This window comes from Hipposideros armiger, unplaced genomic scaffold (genome assembly GCF_001890085.2).
Source record: "Hipposideros armiger isolate ML-2016 unplaced genomic scaffold, ASM189008v1 scaffold_10, whole genome shotgun sequence".
Lineage (NCBI taxonomy): Eukaryota > Metazoa > Chordata > Mammalia > Chiroptera > Hipposideridae > Hipposideros > Hipposideros armiger.
Genome location: NW_017731360.1, coordinates 6,460,245 through 6,475,067, shown reverse-complemented (window position 1 = coordinate 6,475,067; position 14,823 = coordinate 6,460,245). Strand labels below are relative to the sequence as shown.

At 45.4% G+C, this 14,823-nt stretch overlaps 1 protein-coding gene across 3 annotated transcripts in view; it reads left to right on the top strand.

Annotated features, from left to right (window-relative positions):
- KPNA6 (karyopherin subunit alpha 6) overlaps positions 1-11,788 on the top strand; it is a 42,754-nt gene extending 30,966 nt beyond the window's left edge. For all 3 annotated transcript variants that reach the window (XM_019659663.1, XM_019659669.1, XM_019659675.1), the window contains 7 exons: positions 134-233; positions 546-709; positions 885-963; positions 3,445-3,570; positions 3,903-4,030; positions 5,841-6,019; positions 6,627-11,788. In XM_019659663.1, the coding sequence (XP_019515208.1) occupies positions 134-233; positions 546-709; positions 885-963; positions 3,445-3,570; positions 3,903-4,030; positions 5,841-6,019; positions 6,627-6,814 (964 nt within the window). In that variant the 3' untranslated portion in view covers positions 6,815-11,788. The remainder of the gene's footprint in view (positions 1-133; positions 234-545; positions 710-884; positions 964-3,444; positions 3,571-3,902; positions 4,031-5,840; positions 6,020-6,626) is intronic.
- Positions 11,789-14,823: the final 3,035 nt, after the last annotated feature.

Below are 14,823 nucleotides of genomic sequence, written 5' to 3'. Positions count from 1 at the left end.
TCTATGGGTAGGAAGAAATAGTGAGGCTGCTAGAGTCTTAGGGATCTGATTGCATTTGCTACTGGGGTTCATTGGTAATTGCCCTATGCCAAGGACATCATTACTCAGGACCTGGCTTTGCTTTTTCTTTCAGACTCCTTACAAAATCCACACGACTGACAATGACACGGAATGCAGTCTGGGCACTGTCAAACCTCTGCCGAGGGAAGAACCCACCCCCAGAGTTTGCAAAGGTGAGAGAGCTTCTTACCAGTTCCTGAGGGATAGCAGGTTCCTTCGTGTGAAACTTTTATATGAGAGTTTTCAAGTCTTTGGGGAACCCCTTACAGTCTCAGTCCATGGGAAACTGAAAGAGGTGATTGTCAATGAAATAGGCGATCTTGTATGTCTGGCTGGTAAAGTAAAAAGTTAGGCCTGATGGTTAAATGTAGTAGAGATTGCCAGGACTTAGAATTACTTGTAGAGGAGGGGACAGCAGTGTTAGTATTAGTAAAGCTGGTGTAGCCCTGTCCCCCTATGAGTCCCTCTCACTCTGCTTCCAACAGGTCTCCCCTTGTTTGCCTGTGCTGTCTCGCCTACTCTTCAGCAGCGACTCAGACTTGCTGGCAGATGCTTGCTGGGCCCTTTCTTATCTGTCCGATGGCCCCAACGAGAAGATCCAGGCGGTCATAGACTCTGGAGTCTGCAGGAGATTGGTAGAACTCCTAATGTGAGTGGTCTCAGTTAGAAAGGGTCCAGATTCCTTAAGCTTCTCCAAGCTCAGACTAAAGAATTGCTGTCCTGTCCAAAGGTCAGGAGCCATGAGAGTGCTGTCAGCCTTGGTGGTCCGCAGGGCTGATTACTATGTGTTGGCCCTCTGCTAATCAGATCTCCCTCCTCTACAGGCATAATGATTACAAAGTGGCTTCGCCTGCCCTGAGAGCTGTGGGGAACATCGTCACTGGGGATGACATCCAGACCCAGGTGAGGAAGAAGAGAGCTGCCTGTGACCAAAACCCTTCCTTACCAAGGGCTTTTGTCCTGATGGGAAGCAGCATGGTCTAGGAGAGAAAGCATGGGCTTAGGTGAAAAATTCCAACTCTGCCACTTTCTGTATGATCATGGGCAACTTGATTGCCTTCATTTCTTCTATAAATTGGAAGCAAATCATCATCCATTGTGTGCCTTTGAAGGAAAACTAAATTAACCTGACTCAGTACCTGGGACATTGTAAGATAATAGTTAACAGTTTTTGAGTCATGGTCCCTTTGAGATACTAAAAGCTATTGGAACCTTATCCCTACTTCCTAGACCTTCAGGATCCCATGGATACTACCTCATGTTAATATCAGCTCCAGTGAGGGTACAGTAAATAGGGTTCTCTGTTCAAAGGCTAGAGATCAGAGTATTCGTTGGGTCTTGAGTGGTTGGCATAATTCTTTGGGATTCTTTTTTTTTTAAGATGTTATTGGGGAATTGGGGGAGGGAATAGCATTCGGGGAAAGGGAACAGACAAGTTGCTGTCCTTTTGTTCTTCAGTCTAGTTGTGGAGGACGCTGCTTCACTGGCCCATGTTGGTATTGTGATCATTCGCTCTTCCTGGCTGAGGCAGTCGGTCGCTGGCCATTGGACAGCCGCTCACGGCAGCTCATGCCAGCTGCCGGCCAACTCACGCTGGCTGCCGGTCATTCACAGTAGCTCACGGCAGGCCACTGCAGCCTCACTGCAGTCGCCTATGCTATCACCAACAGCCCAGCTCCAGGTCAAGCTGATATTAACCATCTTAGCTGTAGAGGGTGCAGCATCACTGGCCCATGTGGGATCCAAACCGGTGGCCCTGCTGCTTAGAGCTCACGCTCCCAAACCAACTGTTAACCAATGAGCCACTCAGCCAGCCCTCTGTGGGGTTCTTGACAAATTTCTTACAGATAAGCAATCTCACTCAAACCCCCACTCTCATTTTCTAGGTGATTCTTACGTGTATGCAAGTGCAGTTTATTCATAACATAAAATTTACTGTTTTAACCATTTTCATTTGTACATTTCAGTGGCATAAGGTATATTCACATTGTTATTCAACCATCACCACCAGCCATTTCCACAGTTTTTTCATCATTTCAAACTGAAACTCTGTACCAATAACTCCCCATTTCCCCCTCCCTCCAACTCCTGGTAACCACCATACTGCTTTCTTTGAGTTTGACTACTGTAGGTACTTACTTCATTTAAGTGGAATCATATGTATTTGTCCTTTTGTGTCAGCTCATTTCACTTAGCATAATGTCTTCAAGACTCATTCATATTGTAGCATGTGTCAGACCTTCATTCCTTTTTATGGCTGAATAATATTCCATTGTATGCATACACCACATTTTGTTTACCCATTCATCTGTTGATGGACACTTGGGTTGTTTTCACCTTTTGGCTATTGTGATTAACACTGCCTTAAACATTGGCGTACAATTATTTGAGTCACTGCTTTCACTTCTTTTGGATATATACCCAGAGGTGGAATTACTGGATCATATGGTAATTTTATGCTTAAGATTTTAAGGAACCGGGCTGGCCGAGTGGCACATTGGTTAAGAGCTAGCTTGGGACACCAGAGGGCCCCGGTTCGGATCCCACATATGAGGGCCAGTGACACTGCCCTCTACAGCTAAGATGCTGAACAACAGCTCAACCTGGAGCTGGGCTGCCATGAGTCACAAGTGACGGCGTAGGCTGCAGCCCCTGCTGCAGTGGGTTACCATGGGCTACCATGTGTGGCCAACAGCCAGTGTGAGCGGCCAGCAGTCGCCGAGAGCAGCCGTCCAGAAACTGGCGACTGATCTGCCTTACCCGGGAAGAGCGCAATGATGGTGCCAACTTGGACCAGTGAAGCCACGTCCTCCACAACTAGACTGAAGAACAAAAGGACAGCAACTTGTCTGTTCCCCTTCCCCAATTGTCCAATTTAAAAAAAAAAAAGATTTTAAGGAACCACCATACTGTTGCACAGTGGCCGCATCATTTTACATTCCCACCCACAAAGTACCAGGTTCCAGTTTTCCACATTCTTACCAACACTTGTATTTTCTGGGGTTTTTGATCATTGTCATCCTAATAAGTGTAAAGTGTTATCTCATTGTGGTTTTGATTTGCATTTCCCAAATGATTCGTGATGTTTGGCATCTTTTCATGTGCTTTTGGGCCATCTGTATATCTTTAGAAAAACTTCTATTTAAATCCTTTGCCCATTTTTTAAATTGGGTTGCTCGTTGTTTTATTGTTGTGTTATAGAAATTCTTTATATATTCTGGATATTAATCCTTATCAGATATATGATTTGCATATATTTTCTCCCATTCTGTGGTTTGCCTATTCACTCTGTTGATGGGATCTTTAGATGCACAAAAGTTTTTAATTTTGATTAAGTCCATTTATCTAATTTTTCTTTTGTTGCCTGTGCTTTTGATGTTCTAGGTTATTCTTAACTGTTCAGCCCTCCCTTGTCTCCTCCACTTGCTGAGCAGCCCCAAGGAGTCAATCCGGAAGGAAGCTTGCTGGACCATTTCAAATATCACTGCTGGCAACAGGGCTCAAATACAGGTAGAACAAGCAGGAGGGAAGTCGGGGAGCAAGAGTGTCAGGTGGGAAGGCATGCGGACATGAGAAGTTGTGGAATATTTGCTTCTAGAAGAATTTGTTTCCCTTTAGAAATGGTGGCCAGTATGTGCTATTGGTCAGAGACCCTGTGTAGCGGTCAGAGACCCTGTGTAGCGGAAGCCAGGTTCCTCTGTTAGCCTGTCACCTATATAGGAAGAACAAAGGAAGACTCCCAGGAAGGGAAGATGTCTAAATCTTAGCTGATTTGTGGGCTGGATTTGATTTCTCTTCTTGAAGTAACTTACTTTCCCCTCCCCACCCAAATCCTCTCGCAGGCTGTCATAGATGCAAATATCTTCCCTGTGTTGATCGAAATCCTTCAGAAAGCAGAGTTCCGTACAAGGAAAGAGGCAGCCTGGGCCATCACCAATGCCACATCAGGAGGCACCCCTGAGCAGATCAGGTATCACATTCCCATTGTCTTGAGTGATGTGTGAACTCTCACTCTTGGCTCATGGTTTACATGTGACCTGCAGACTACTTTTCTGGGATAGGTCTGCCCCAGTCCAGCTGCAATAGGTTTAACTGGTAAGCTGCTAGAGTGGCACTGGAGTCTGGACTAGATACCTATAGACCATGTACCTCTTTTCCCTCCTGGAAAATAGAAACCTATGACACAAACATCCGTCTCGCCTACCCTCCAGAGAATTTAAATCTATGTAATTCTCAATTATCCATACAAAGAAGAAGAACCATGCTGTGGTTCATTCAAAGCAGCTTCTTAAGGAAATCATTTTTGGGATGGTACTTGGAAGAAGCAAATAGAAAGCTATTTTGTATGTGTGCTTTTTTATTTTAGTTTCCATTATCAGCATGAGGAGGAGTGGTGGGAATTGGACAAGTGTCTTGCTCTCAGCTTGTATCCTAGAAAGGGGAGTATATATAGTACATTCAGGCGCCACTTAATGACAGATACGTTCTGAGAAAGGCATCATGAGATTTCATTGTTGAGCGAACATCATAGAGTGAATGCACTTAACATAAACCTAAATAGTATAGCCTACTACACAGCTAGGTTGTATGGTATGGCCCGTTGGCCTAAGCTACAAGCCTGTAAGCATGCCACCATACAAAACAACATGAGATTAAATCAAGCACAAGAAAAAAGGATGCAGTCAAGAGATATGGTAAGCACGAGATGTGAGGATGCTGCCGGCCACACAGCATACTATATTATGGCAATTTTTTTTTTTTTTCTTTTTAAGCTGAGCCATCCTGCCACCTCTTGGCAGCTCAGCGGCTGCTCAGCTCGGGCCGGGACTCAAACTGCTGTTGCTCAGAGCTCAAACTCTTGAGCGAGCTCTTAACCAACTAAGCCACTCAGCCAGCCCAACAAATTTTTTTTTATAAGTAGAAAGACTACACTCTAAAATGATGATAAAAAAGTACAGTATAGTAAATACATAAACCAGTAATATGGTCATTTATTGTCATTATCAAGTATTGTGTATTATACATAATTGTTTGTGCTATACTTTTATACGACTGGCAGTGCATTAGGTTTGGTTACACCAGCATCACCACAAACACGTTAGTAATGCATTGCATTATGACATTATGATGGCTACGACATCATTAGGTGATAGGAATTTTTCAGCTCCATTATAATCTTATGGGACCCCTGTTGTATAACATATGAAGTCCGTCGTTGGCCAGCATGTTACGTGGCACATGACTGTTTATATAAAGCCTTAGGAGAAAAGGGATAATCATTAAGTTCAGCTATGAAGGATAAATACAGGGTTGTAAAAGGCCTTTTGGACAGGAAACAAGTATAAGTAATCAGAAACCTGAAGACCTTTCCATGTTTGACTGGAATGCAGTGTCCTTGGAAGGGAATGATGGGAAGCAGAGCTAGAAGAGAAGGGTAGGAGCCAGACTGCAGAGAATCTGTATTGTCATACCCGTAGAGCTTGGACTTTGAAAATTTGTAAGCAGGGAAATGATGTGTTTAGAGTGGTGATATTGCAGCAAGGAGACATTAGAGACAAGGAGGAGAAATCTCTGGCAGCCTTCCACATGGAAATGAACTAGACCGGGAACACTGGGAGGATGGAGAGATTGAAATAAAAGGTGGGTGGTCGTGAAGGCTCAGTAAGAGTGGACTGCTGAGAGTGTTGACATGTATGAGAGACCAACAGGCACCACAGCACCTGCCTAACACCTCCCTTGCCCTGCATTAATTTAGAACTTCCCTCATCTCTGATCCTCAGGTACCTGGTCTCACTGGGCTGCATCAAACCCCTGTGCGACTTGCTGACTGTGATGGATTCAAAGATTGTGCAAGTGGCCCTCAATGGACTGGAGAACATCCTTCGGCTTGGAGAGCAAGAGGGCAAGCGCAGTGGCTCGGGGGTCAATCCCTACTGTGGCCTCATTGAGGAAGCCTATGGTATGTGCCCTCTCCCCAACGTCACCTGCCTTAACTAGAGAGGTTCTAGGTCAGAATCTGGGGACTGTAGGCCTCCACAAAGTAGTATACATATGTAAGGGTATGTGTTTTGGGGGGTCATTACTAAATGCAGGGTTTTATCCCATCAGTTCTCCCTCTGAGGAGCAGTAGATCAGTTCTCTTTCTGATGGGCTGTACCCAGTAAGTAGGTATGGTACAAATGCAAAAAGAAAGCCCCAGAATTGATAATAGAATCAGGCACTGGAAGGCATCTTTTTAGCAAGTTCCAGTAAGCGTTCAGGATGGCCTCATCACTCATCCCAGATTCAGAGGCTAATGATTTGCCCAGGTCAAACAGCTAGTTAAAAGCAGAAATCAGGACTACAACCTCTGATTTATAACTGACATTTTGGTCTTTTTCCTTTGGGGTTATATATTTTGGGGAAAAGATCTTGGCTGTCCTCTTTCAGGTCAAAGACAGGTATGATCATATCACTTGTGTTTATAACCAGGAGCATATGCCCTCAGGGAAAGAAAAAGAAATGTTTCACGGACCCATAGAAAAGCACTCAAACTTCACTCTTCTCCTTCCTTCTTCCCACAACAGGCTTGGATAAAATTGAGTTTCTCCAGAGCCATGAGAACCAGGAGATCTACCAGAAGGCCTTCGACCTCATTGAGCACTACTTTGGTGTAGAAGATGATGATAGCAGCCTGGCCCCCCAAGTGGATGAAACACAACAGCAGTTCATCTTCCAGCAGCCTGAGGCCCCCATGGAGGGCTTCCAGCTATAATGTCTGCCTCCGGGGAGGGGATGGGATGGGAAGCACCACCAACCAGCGGAAAAGCAGCCCTCTGGTGGGCGGGAAACCATCCCCCCACCATCAGCCACCACACACCTCTGCTGCCCTGGAAACTGTGCTCTTGACCTGCTCCGCCCCCTTCCCTGGAGGGAGCACCCTCTGGACAGACAGAACCATCTGAGGCTCACATTTGGGTTTTGTGACAAGAAGGGGACGTGTTGGGTTTTTGTTCCTTACACTATATTTTGGCTGCACATGTGTCTTTAACCCAGGAGCCCAGGGGTAGACAAAGGAGGATTGAGGTAATCAATTTTGCACCTTTTTTATTTTTATTCTTTAGTGGTGACTTCCTTCCCTTTTATCTTCCTTCATCCTTCCCAGTTCTCTGCCCTGATCTGTGTAACTCTTATCTTGGGTACTTGAGCAGATGGAATATTCCAGAAGTAGGGGGTGGGAGGGGAGGGGAGAAACCCAAAACAAAGTGTTCTTGCTCTGACAGAATATTAATCTTGTATGCTTGGATTATTTAATTTTTTTTCCTTTTGCACATTTTTCGTGTATTAAGATGGCTCTTTCCAAGAGCCATGAGTTCCTGGTTTTAGAAATCCCAGCTGCCAGCATTGTCTGGGACTAGAGGTTCAGGGGGAGGTCACCACGAGACAAAGGCCCCTCTCTCCTCCTAACCCCTGCCCAGACCTCTTTAGTTTGGGAGATCCCCCTCACTCTCCTGGGGCAGGTACACCAGTGGGAGTGGAGGGGAGGAGCACGCCTTCAGACAGGGCTTCCCATGTGTCGCTACTGATCCCATGTTTCCTACCCACCTTCCAACGGTGCGACCCAACTTCATTTGTTTACTTGAAAATTCCCCTCGGAGCTGAATGAACCTCTGAGGTAGCTGTATTTTCTCCTAAGCACGAGACGGGGCTGTGGTCCTTCCTTTCTCCTGAGGAGAAAGTCCTTGCTCTGGTGACCCATCAGTTGCAGAGGAGGTTGGAGTGAAAGTGTCATGTAATTGGGTGGGGTAGCCAGGGATCCCTGCCTTTGGCCTTTCTTCCTCTTCCATAGTTGGATCATGTATATTTTACTTCCAAAGGAGAGAATGTCAGAAAGTTCTGTATTTTTTTATAGTCTATATATTAGGTAGGTCAATCTTAATTGGTCTCCAGAGGAAGAACTGTCTGTAATTTCTGTAAGTAGGATACTGTGAGGAAGACCAAAAAGAGATGTGGGAGCTCCCTCGCTCAGGAACCCTGAGCTTGGCCCTTTTCTTCTCTGCTTGGTTCTGGGCCACCACCTGGGACCAACCCTTATCTCTGAAACCTTTCTGTAGCAGCTCACTCAGCCTGGTCTGATTGTCCCAGTACCTGAAGGGAGCAAGGAGGAGCCCAGGGTGTGGTGAAGTCACCACGCTAGACCTTACTGCTGAGCGTCCTGCTCATGTCAGAAAACACAGGGAGCAGTCTGCCTTCTCAGAGTCCGTCTCAAAGGCCCTTATTCACATAAGCTATCACACTGGCCGCCTCTCCTATTATCACAGCAACTTAGCAGCCTCAGGACTTTTGTGAGAGTTGTTGCTATCTTTCTGTTTGGGATCCTTGTACCTGGTTTGGGTTTTGCCCTTCCTTGTGACAATTTTAATCCTAATGCCTTTTGTTCTTTTCTCTTTGAGTAAAGCTGGCACAGCACCACAGTGGCTTGCTTATGCTTCGGTGGATTACCTATGAGAGTAAAGCCCAGTTGTGTTGGGGATGGGGGTGGAGGGAGTTGTCCGCAAAGTATAGACCAACTGTGAGAAGGCACAGTCTGCCCTGCCTGCTTCCTCCCTGTGATCAGTCAGTCAGAGGGGCCTTGCTCCAAGCTGTATTTTCCCTTCCTCAGAAACAATGCCATTCTTGCTCCCATTCCTACACATCCCCTCTGGCTCAGGTGAAATCCATGCCCCTCTGCTTGCAGATCTAAAGTTCAGGTACTCACTGTGGGCCACTGGTCTTGAATTTGCCTTCTCCTAATGTTGAGATCCAGCCATTTTCTGAGAAAGGTGGTTTGGGGCTAGAGGTTATTACTGAAGTCACACCAATGCTCTACCACCTTAGTGAGTCAGCTGCTACTCTTCAGCTTGGGAATAATAACTCTCAGCCCCCAGTCTCCCAGGTAGGCCTGCTGACTTCATTACAGAACTATTCTACAGATCCAAGAAAAACCCCACCCTCACTCCTACCCCCATCTTTGTCCAAAGGGCAGAGCACTTTAATAGGGTCTACTTTGTACATCTCAAGCAATAGTTAAGTCCCTGACATTGGGGCCAGATTCTTACTGTGAGACATACACACCCTGCTTATCCCAAGTGTTTCTCCAAAATCTGCTTTAACTTCTGACCTGGGCCCTGTACCAGATGGGAGACTTTTCTGATTCTCTGGCTGCTGCGTAAAGCCAATTTTCTCCAAGGACTTCAAAGGCTAAAGTCTCCCAGAGCACAACATGAGGACAGATTTCTTATCAGATAAAAGTGGCCTCCAGGAGCTTTCCTGTGTTAGTGTCTTCCTCTGGCCATGCTTCCCCATTATCTTCCTCTAACCCTTTCAGTCAACAGGTGAAGTTCTTCCAGCCCACAGAGGCAGTAGCATCATCTTCTGTGTCTCCTTTCCTTTGGCCCTCTTGGGAAGCAAAATATTATTTCTTTAACCCAGGCTTGACAGTCACTTTTCATGGGCAGCTCCCATCTGGACTCCAGACCCTGGCCTAGGTGTGGTCAAAGGCTTTCTAGTACATTTCTGAACGCTGTTACAGGGATGGAGGGACTGCCAGCTTGCTATAGGGAATAACCTTTTAAAGACATGTTTTTGAGTCTTCATATGTTGGCACATGGCTGATATTTTAAAATCTGTGGTGGGGGTGGATTAAGGAGACAAGGAGCCTTTTTCTTAGCTAAAGTGTTCAAATACTGTTTTAAACAGTACCAGCTATTCTTTTTTTGCCAGTCCCTCTAGGCATCCAATCCCTAAATCATCTCCTTTAATACTAACAGGATCTCTGGTCTTAGAAGCCTGCCTTCATTTCTAAGCTCTCCCCAGTGATTGCCTGGCCTTGGTGTTGGCTGCACCTTCTGGTAGAACCACATAGGTTCCACCCTCAGCCGGCCCTCCTGGTTACTTAGGGCATTGGGGGTACAAATGATCCTTTCAAGAAGCAGGTGTTGATGACCTCAGCTTTCAGGGACCCTTCGTGTTCCCCCTTAGCTAGGACCCTTAGATCTACTCCTCCTACTCTCTGCCCTGGAAGCCACTTTCCAGGAGCCCAACTTTTGGAGCTGAACTGCAGAGATTATAGCTCCTACTATACTCAGTCAAGGAAGCAAAAGAAGGCCCTCAGGCACAGACTTTGTTTCTCTCAAGCCAAACCAGCTTAAAATGAAATCCATCTACAGAATGAAATGGATTTCCATTTTCTTGTGTCTACCTGCTTTCCCCCTATATCCTAGAGTTACTCATTTCTAGCAAACTAGAAGGGAAGGGCACGAATGCCTAGCAATACTTCCCTCATTCCATATAACCCTCTTTGAATGCCTCAGCTCATATGTTTGGGCCACATCTCTTCTCCTCAAGACTCACTCAGCTTGGTATCTGTCATCTTGGGTGTTCCTCTGTAGATTCATTTTGTGGGCTCAGATTCTGGATTCTCCAGGTCCCTATAGGTGCTACAAGGACCCTTAGGGAAAACAGGCTGGCTGGGGGCCTCAGGAAGGTGTGTGACTGCCTCCCTGGCAGTCTGGGGAAGGGTGCAAGGCTCAGTGCACTGAACCATAGGAAATGTTCATAACCAGTAGCAACATCTTCCAGTTAGGACTATCCTAGAAGTGAGTGTGAGACTGAGAAATTGCTCCGAGTTAGGTTTCTTCCACAGCCGTTTTAGGATTCTAGACCAATCTTGTTCAGTATTTTTTCTGTGTCTTAACTTTTGGATTCTTTTGTTAAGCCAACAAGCTGAGAACTAGCTGCTCTTTGGCCAAGGCCTTCATAAATGATTCAGTCATCCTGTTGTCTACTCCGCAACCCCACCTCCAGATTACGACCATAGCATGGGAAGAATTTGAGGTCAGTTCTAACCAAGTCTGTGAATTAAAGCTGTTACTTTTTCCTCTGAGGGCATTTTGCATCATGCCTGGGCTATTTGCAGGACCAAAACTGGGTATGAGAGAAGAGGCAGCATTAAATTTGGGGCTCAGAACACCCCAAGAGAAAGGTTTGTGTAGTGTGTTATAAAGGTCTTCAGTGAGTTTGGGCCTACCTCGCTACTTCTGGGCCAGCCTGACTGATGTCCATATTAGCACATACCTGAACCCTTCAGCTAAATGCTAGCCCTGCTCCCACATGTAGGTCAAATTTTCAGCCCCTGGGTTTGGGAAGAGAAAATCCTACCATGCCCTGGGGACAGTGAAAGAAGTCAAAGATCATATCCTGAGACCACCTGGGAACCTCTGACTTGGAATGGCCTTAAAGAGTCCACCTCTATGAGAACTCTCAGGCCTTATAGTTGGGTATCAACTCTTTTAGCCAACTTTTGTGGGAATTGCCTTTGACTGAACCACTAAAGCAAAGGGGATATGAGGTCCCAGCCACCCAAGACAAACCGGATGTCCCTCAAAAATAGCTTGGGTTCCCAGCTACCGACCTTAGGAAGGTGAATCAAGCCCTTTTCCTCACTGGTTTTTTTTTTGTAATTTTCTCTTAGTTTTCCAAGAACTAAAAACTCGGGCTATTTTCCAAGTTCTCAGGGCCCCTGGGTAGACAGACAAAGCTTGATTTCAGAGCAGACATAGGCCAAGAAACCAAGGCATTGAGTGTGCTGAGTCCAGACAAATGATATTTATATACACATCCAAATTTGAAGAGAAAATGTTATTTCTTTAGGTTTCAAACACTGTAATAGATATAAAGCAAAAATAAAAACCTGTTGCAAAGTTCTAAATCGTCTTCTTTGGAATGATCCTAGACTGGGCTTTTTGTGATTGAGAGAGTGTTTAAACTTGTGGCCTAGCAGTAGAATTAAGAATTGCAACAGGGCCGGCTGAGTGGCTCAGTTGGTTAAGAGCTCGCTCAAGAGTTTGAGCTCAGCAACAGCAGTTCGATGCCTGGCCTGAGCTGAGCTGCCAACAGGTGGCAAGATGGCTCAGCTTAAAAAAAAAAAAAAAGAATTGCAACAGCCTGGGCTGGCCGACTGGCCCGTTGGTTAAGAGCTGGCTTGGGACGCCAGCTCTGAGCAGCAGGGCCCAGATTCGGATCCCACATGAGGGCCAGTGACACTGTGCCCTTTACAGCTAAGATGGTGAACAACAGCTCAACCTGGAGCTGGGCTGCTGTGAGTTGCCGGTGACCGACAGCATAGGCTGCAGTGGGACTTCAGTGGGCTGCCTTAAGCTACCGTGACTGGCCGGCAGCCAGGGAGAGCTGCTATGAGCTGCCAGGAGTGCCATCCAATGGCCGGCGACTGATCTGCCTCACCCAGGAAGAGCACGATGATAATACCAACATGGGCCAGTGAAGCAACATCCTCCACAACTAAACTGAAGAACAAAAGGACAGCAACTTGTCTGTTCCCCCTCCCCCAATACCCCAATCTTTTTTTTTTTTAAAGAATTGCAACAGCCTGCTCCTGCTAAAAAGACATTGTTAAAAATCAGCTTTATTGAAATATAATTGACATAAAGTAAATGGCACATATTTAAAATGTACAATTTGATAAGTTTGACATGTATGTACCCATGAAATCATCACCACAATCAAGATGGTGAACATATCTATAAGTTTCTGCATGCCCCTTAGGAATTTCTCCTCCTCACCCAACTCCCAGCAATCACTGATCTGAGTTCTGTTTAGTTTGCATTTTCTGGAGTTTCTCTAAAGGATTTTGACATCATTTCATCAGCACCACTCCACAGCCATTTGAGCCCATTAAGGTCATACAGTTCACAAACTACTCACTTTGGTTTAGATCAATTCCTAAAGCAGAGATCACAAGTAACCAAAAAGTTGATTCAGCCCAAAAGGAGGATTTTGGTTGGCTGACAGTGTGTATTAATTGCCAACACTTGAAGAAATAAAGGTGTATCTATCTTGAAAAATATCTGGCAGTACTGGGCTTGAGTTTCTGCTTGAAAATAATCTGTAAGAGCTCTATTTTACCACAATCAACCACCATTCCCAATGGTCTCCCTGACTAGTTGATTAGCAGATGCTAATATTGTTGCTATTTTATAACAAAAGGAGATATTGACCTTTTAACCCGTTTATCAAATTGTTATTGCTTGCCTGCCTGCTCCACTCATTTCCCAGCTGGTCTCCATAGGGCCACTTGATCCTTCTTGTGAAACCACTCTACCCCTCACTCCAAGCATACCTTGTTCTTGCTTATTACGTTCTTTATCTCTGCCTATAACACCTTCCTATGGAAATCCATTAAGGCCTGATATATATTTTACCTCAACAGATTTCCAACATGCTTTTCTGGAAATAATCAGACCTTGGTTTCGTGAGACTTGGATTCCAAACCTTTCCGGGCTTGCGTTTCACCATTATACCATATTGCCTCTCAATGTTACCTCGTAAAAGGTGAATTTGTGCTGCCTAAGGAAAGGGGGAAGAGCACTGCCCTGGAGTCTCTAACTGGGAAAAATACTTAACATATTAAAAGCCCTAAAACAATGCTGAGTTTGCACAATTAAAACATTCTTTTCCCTCACCCCCCAAACCCTAGGCTTTAGGACTATAGAATTTAGCCAACAGTTCTTACAATGTTCATTGATTTGTAAGCAAATAATTTCAACGCCTTACTTAATGCTGTAATAGAACTCTAATCAGACATAGGGAGCTAGGACAGACTGCAGAGCACTGGGCAGGCTCTGCAGTGACCTTTGGGCTGGATCTCAACAGATTTTGTTTTTGCCAGAAGTGCATTTTGGAAGCTGGAATAACACCTGCAAAATCCTGGGAAATCCTGGAAATAGTAAAAGTATTTCTGGAGCTGGAAAAAAGCAGAAGAGATGGGCACGGTTGTCTAGAAACATGCCATGTAGGCATTAAGTTCCAAGCACATGGGTGGTTGGTTTTTATTCCATTACCTGTAGGCAATTCGATAAAGAATTGTGATCTCACATTTGAAAAGTTTGGCTTTTTTCCCCTTTAGCCCCAGTGCAACAGATACTGTAAAGGGTAGGCCAGAGAAAGGGCTCAGGAATCTGCTAATGCTAAACTTCCCTTCCAAAGAGGGGCTCATGCTGGTAATGGAGAGGGAAAAAAATATAACCCATTTTAACAAGTTGCCTTGACTCAACCTCAGGAAAGTGTGTCATGATGGTTACTTCTTCTGGGTAAGAGGCAGGGTAGTCTAGTAGTTCAGATGGGTCCTAGTGCCGGACTTCCTGCTCTAATCACCGTCCTCAGCTGTAAAATGGGAATAACACATAGTACTTGATCAGTAATTAGGATTAAGCTAGTAGATATCAGGAAAGCACACCTTAAGCGTTCAAATAACTGCTATTGTTAGTAAAAGCTTCTATTTGAACATGGAAATTGAAGTTCTGGGAGAGAAAAGAATGTCCAGTCACACAGCAAATTAGTAATTAAGTTAGGACTGCAATACAGGTCTCCAGGTTCCCAGCCCAGTATTCTGTCCCCAGTCCTCCGAGTACCCAGACGGTTATACATGTTCACAGCAGGGCGGAAGGGTTGGTGGAGGCATGCAAGAAATAACAGCCAGGAGTAAATCTTTCGGAGCTGAATCATAGCTTCTGCACGACAGAAAGAAGGTTGACGTGAGTACTTGAACAGAATGACTAGCTCCTTTCGGACGTGGGTATCCGGCTCCTAGGACTAAAGCCCTTTATATTGCATCTTGGGAGTTGGGGTCAGCCCTGGTGCATAAAGGGACTTGTAGTCCTTTCCCTCCCCCGCTTTCCAACTCACCCGCCTCAGAGGCCGCAGCGCTTCATCTTTCCCAGCAAGCCC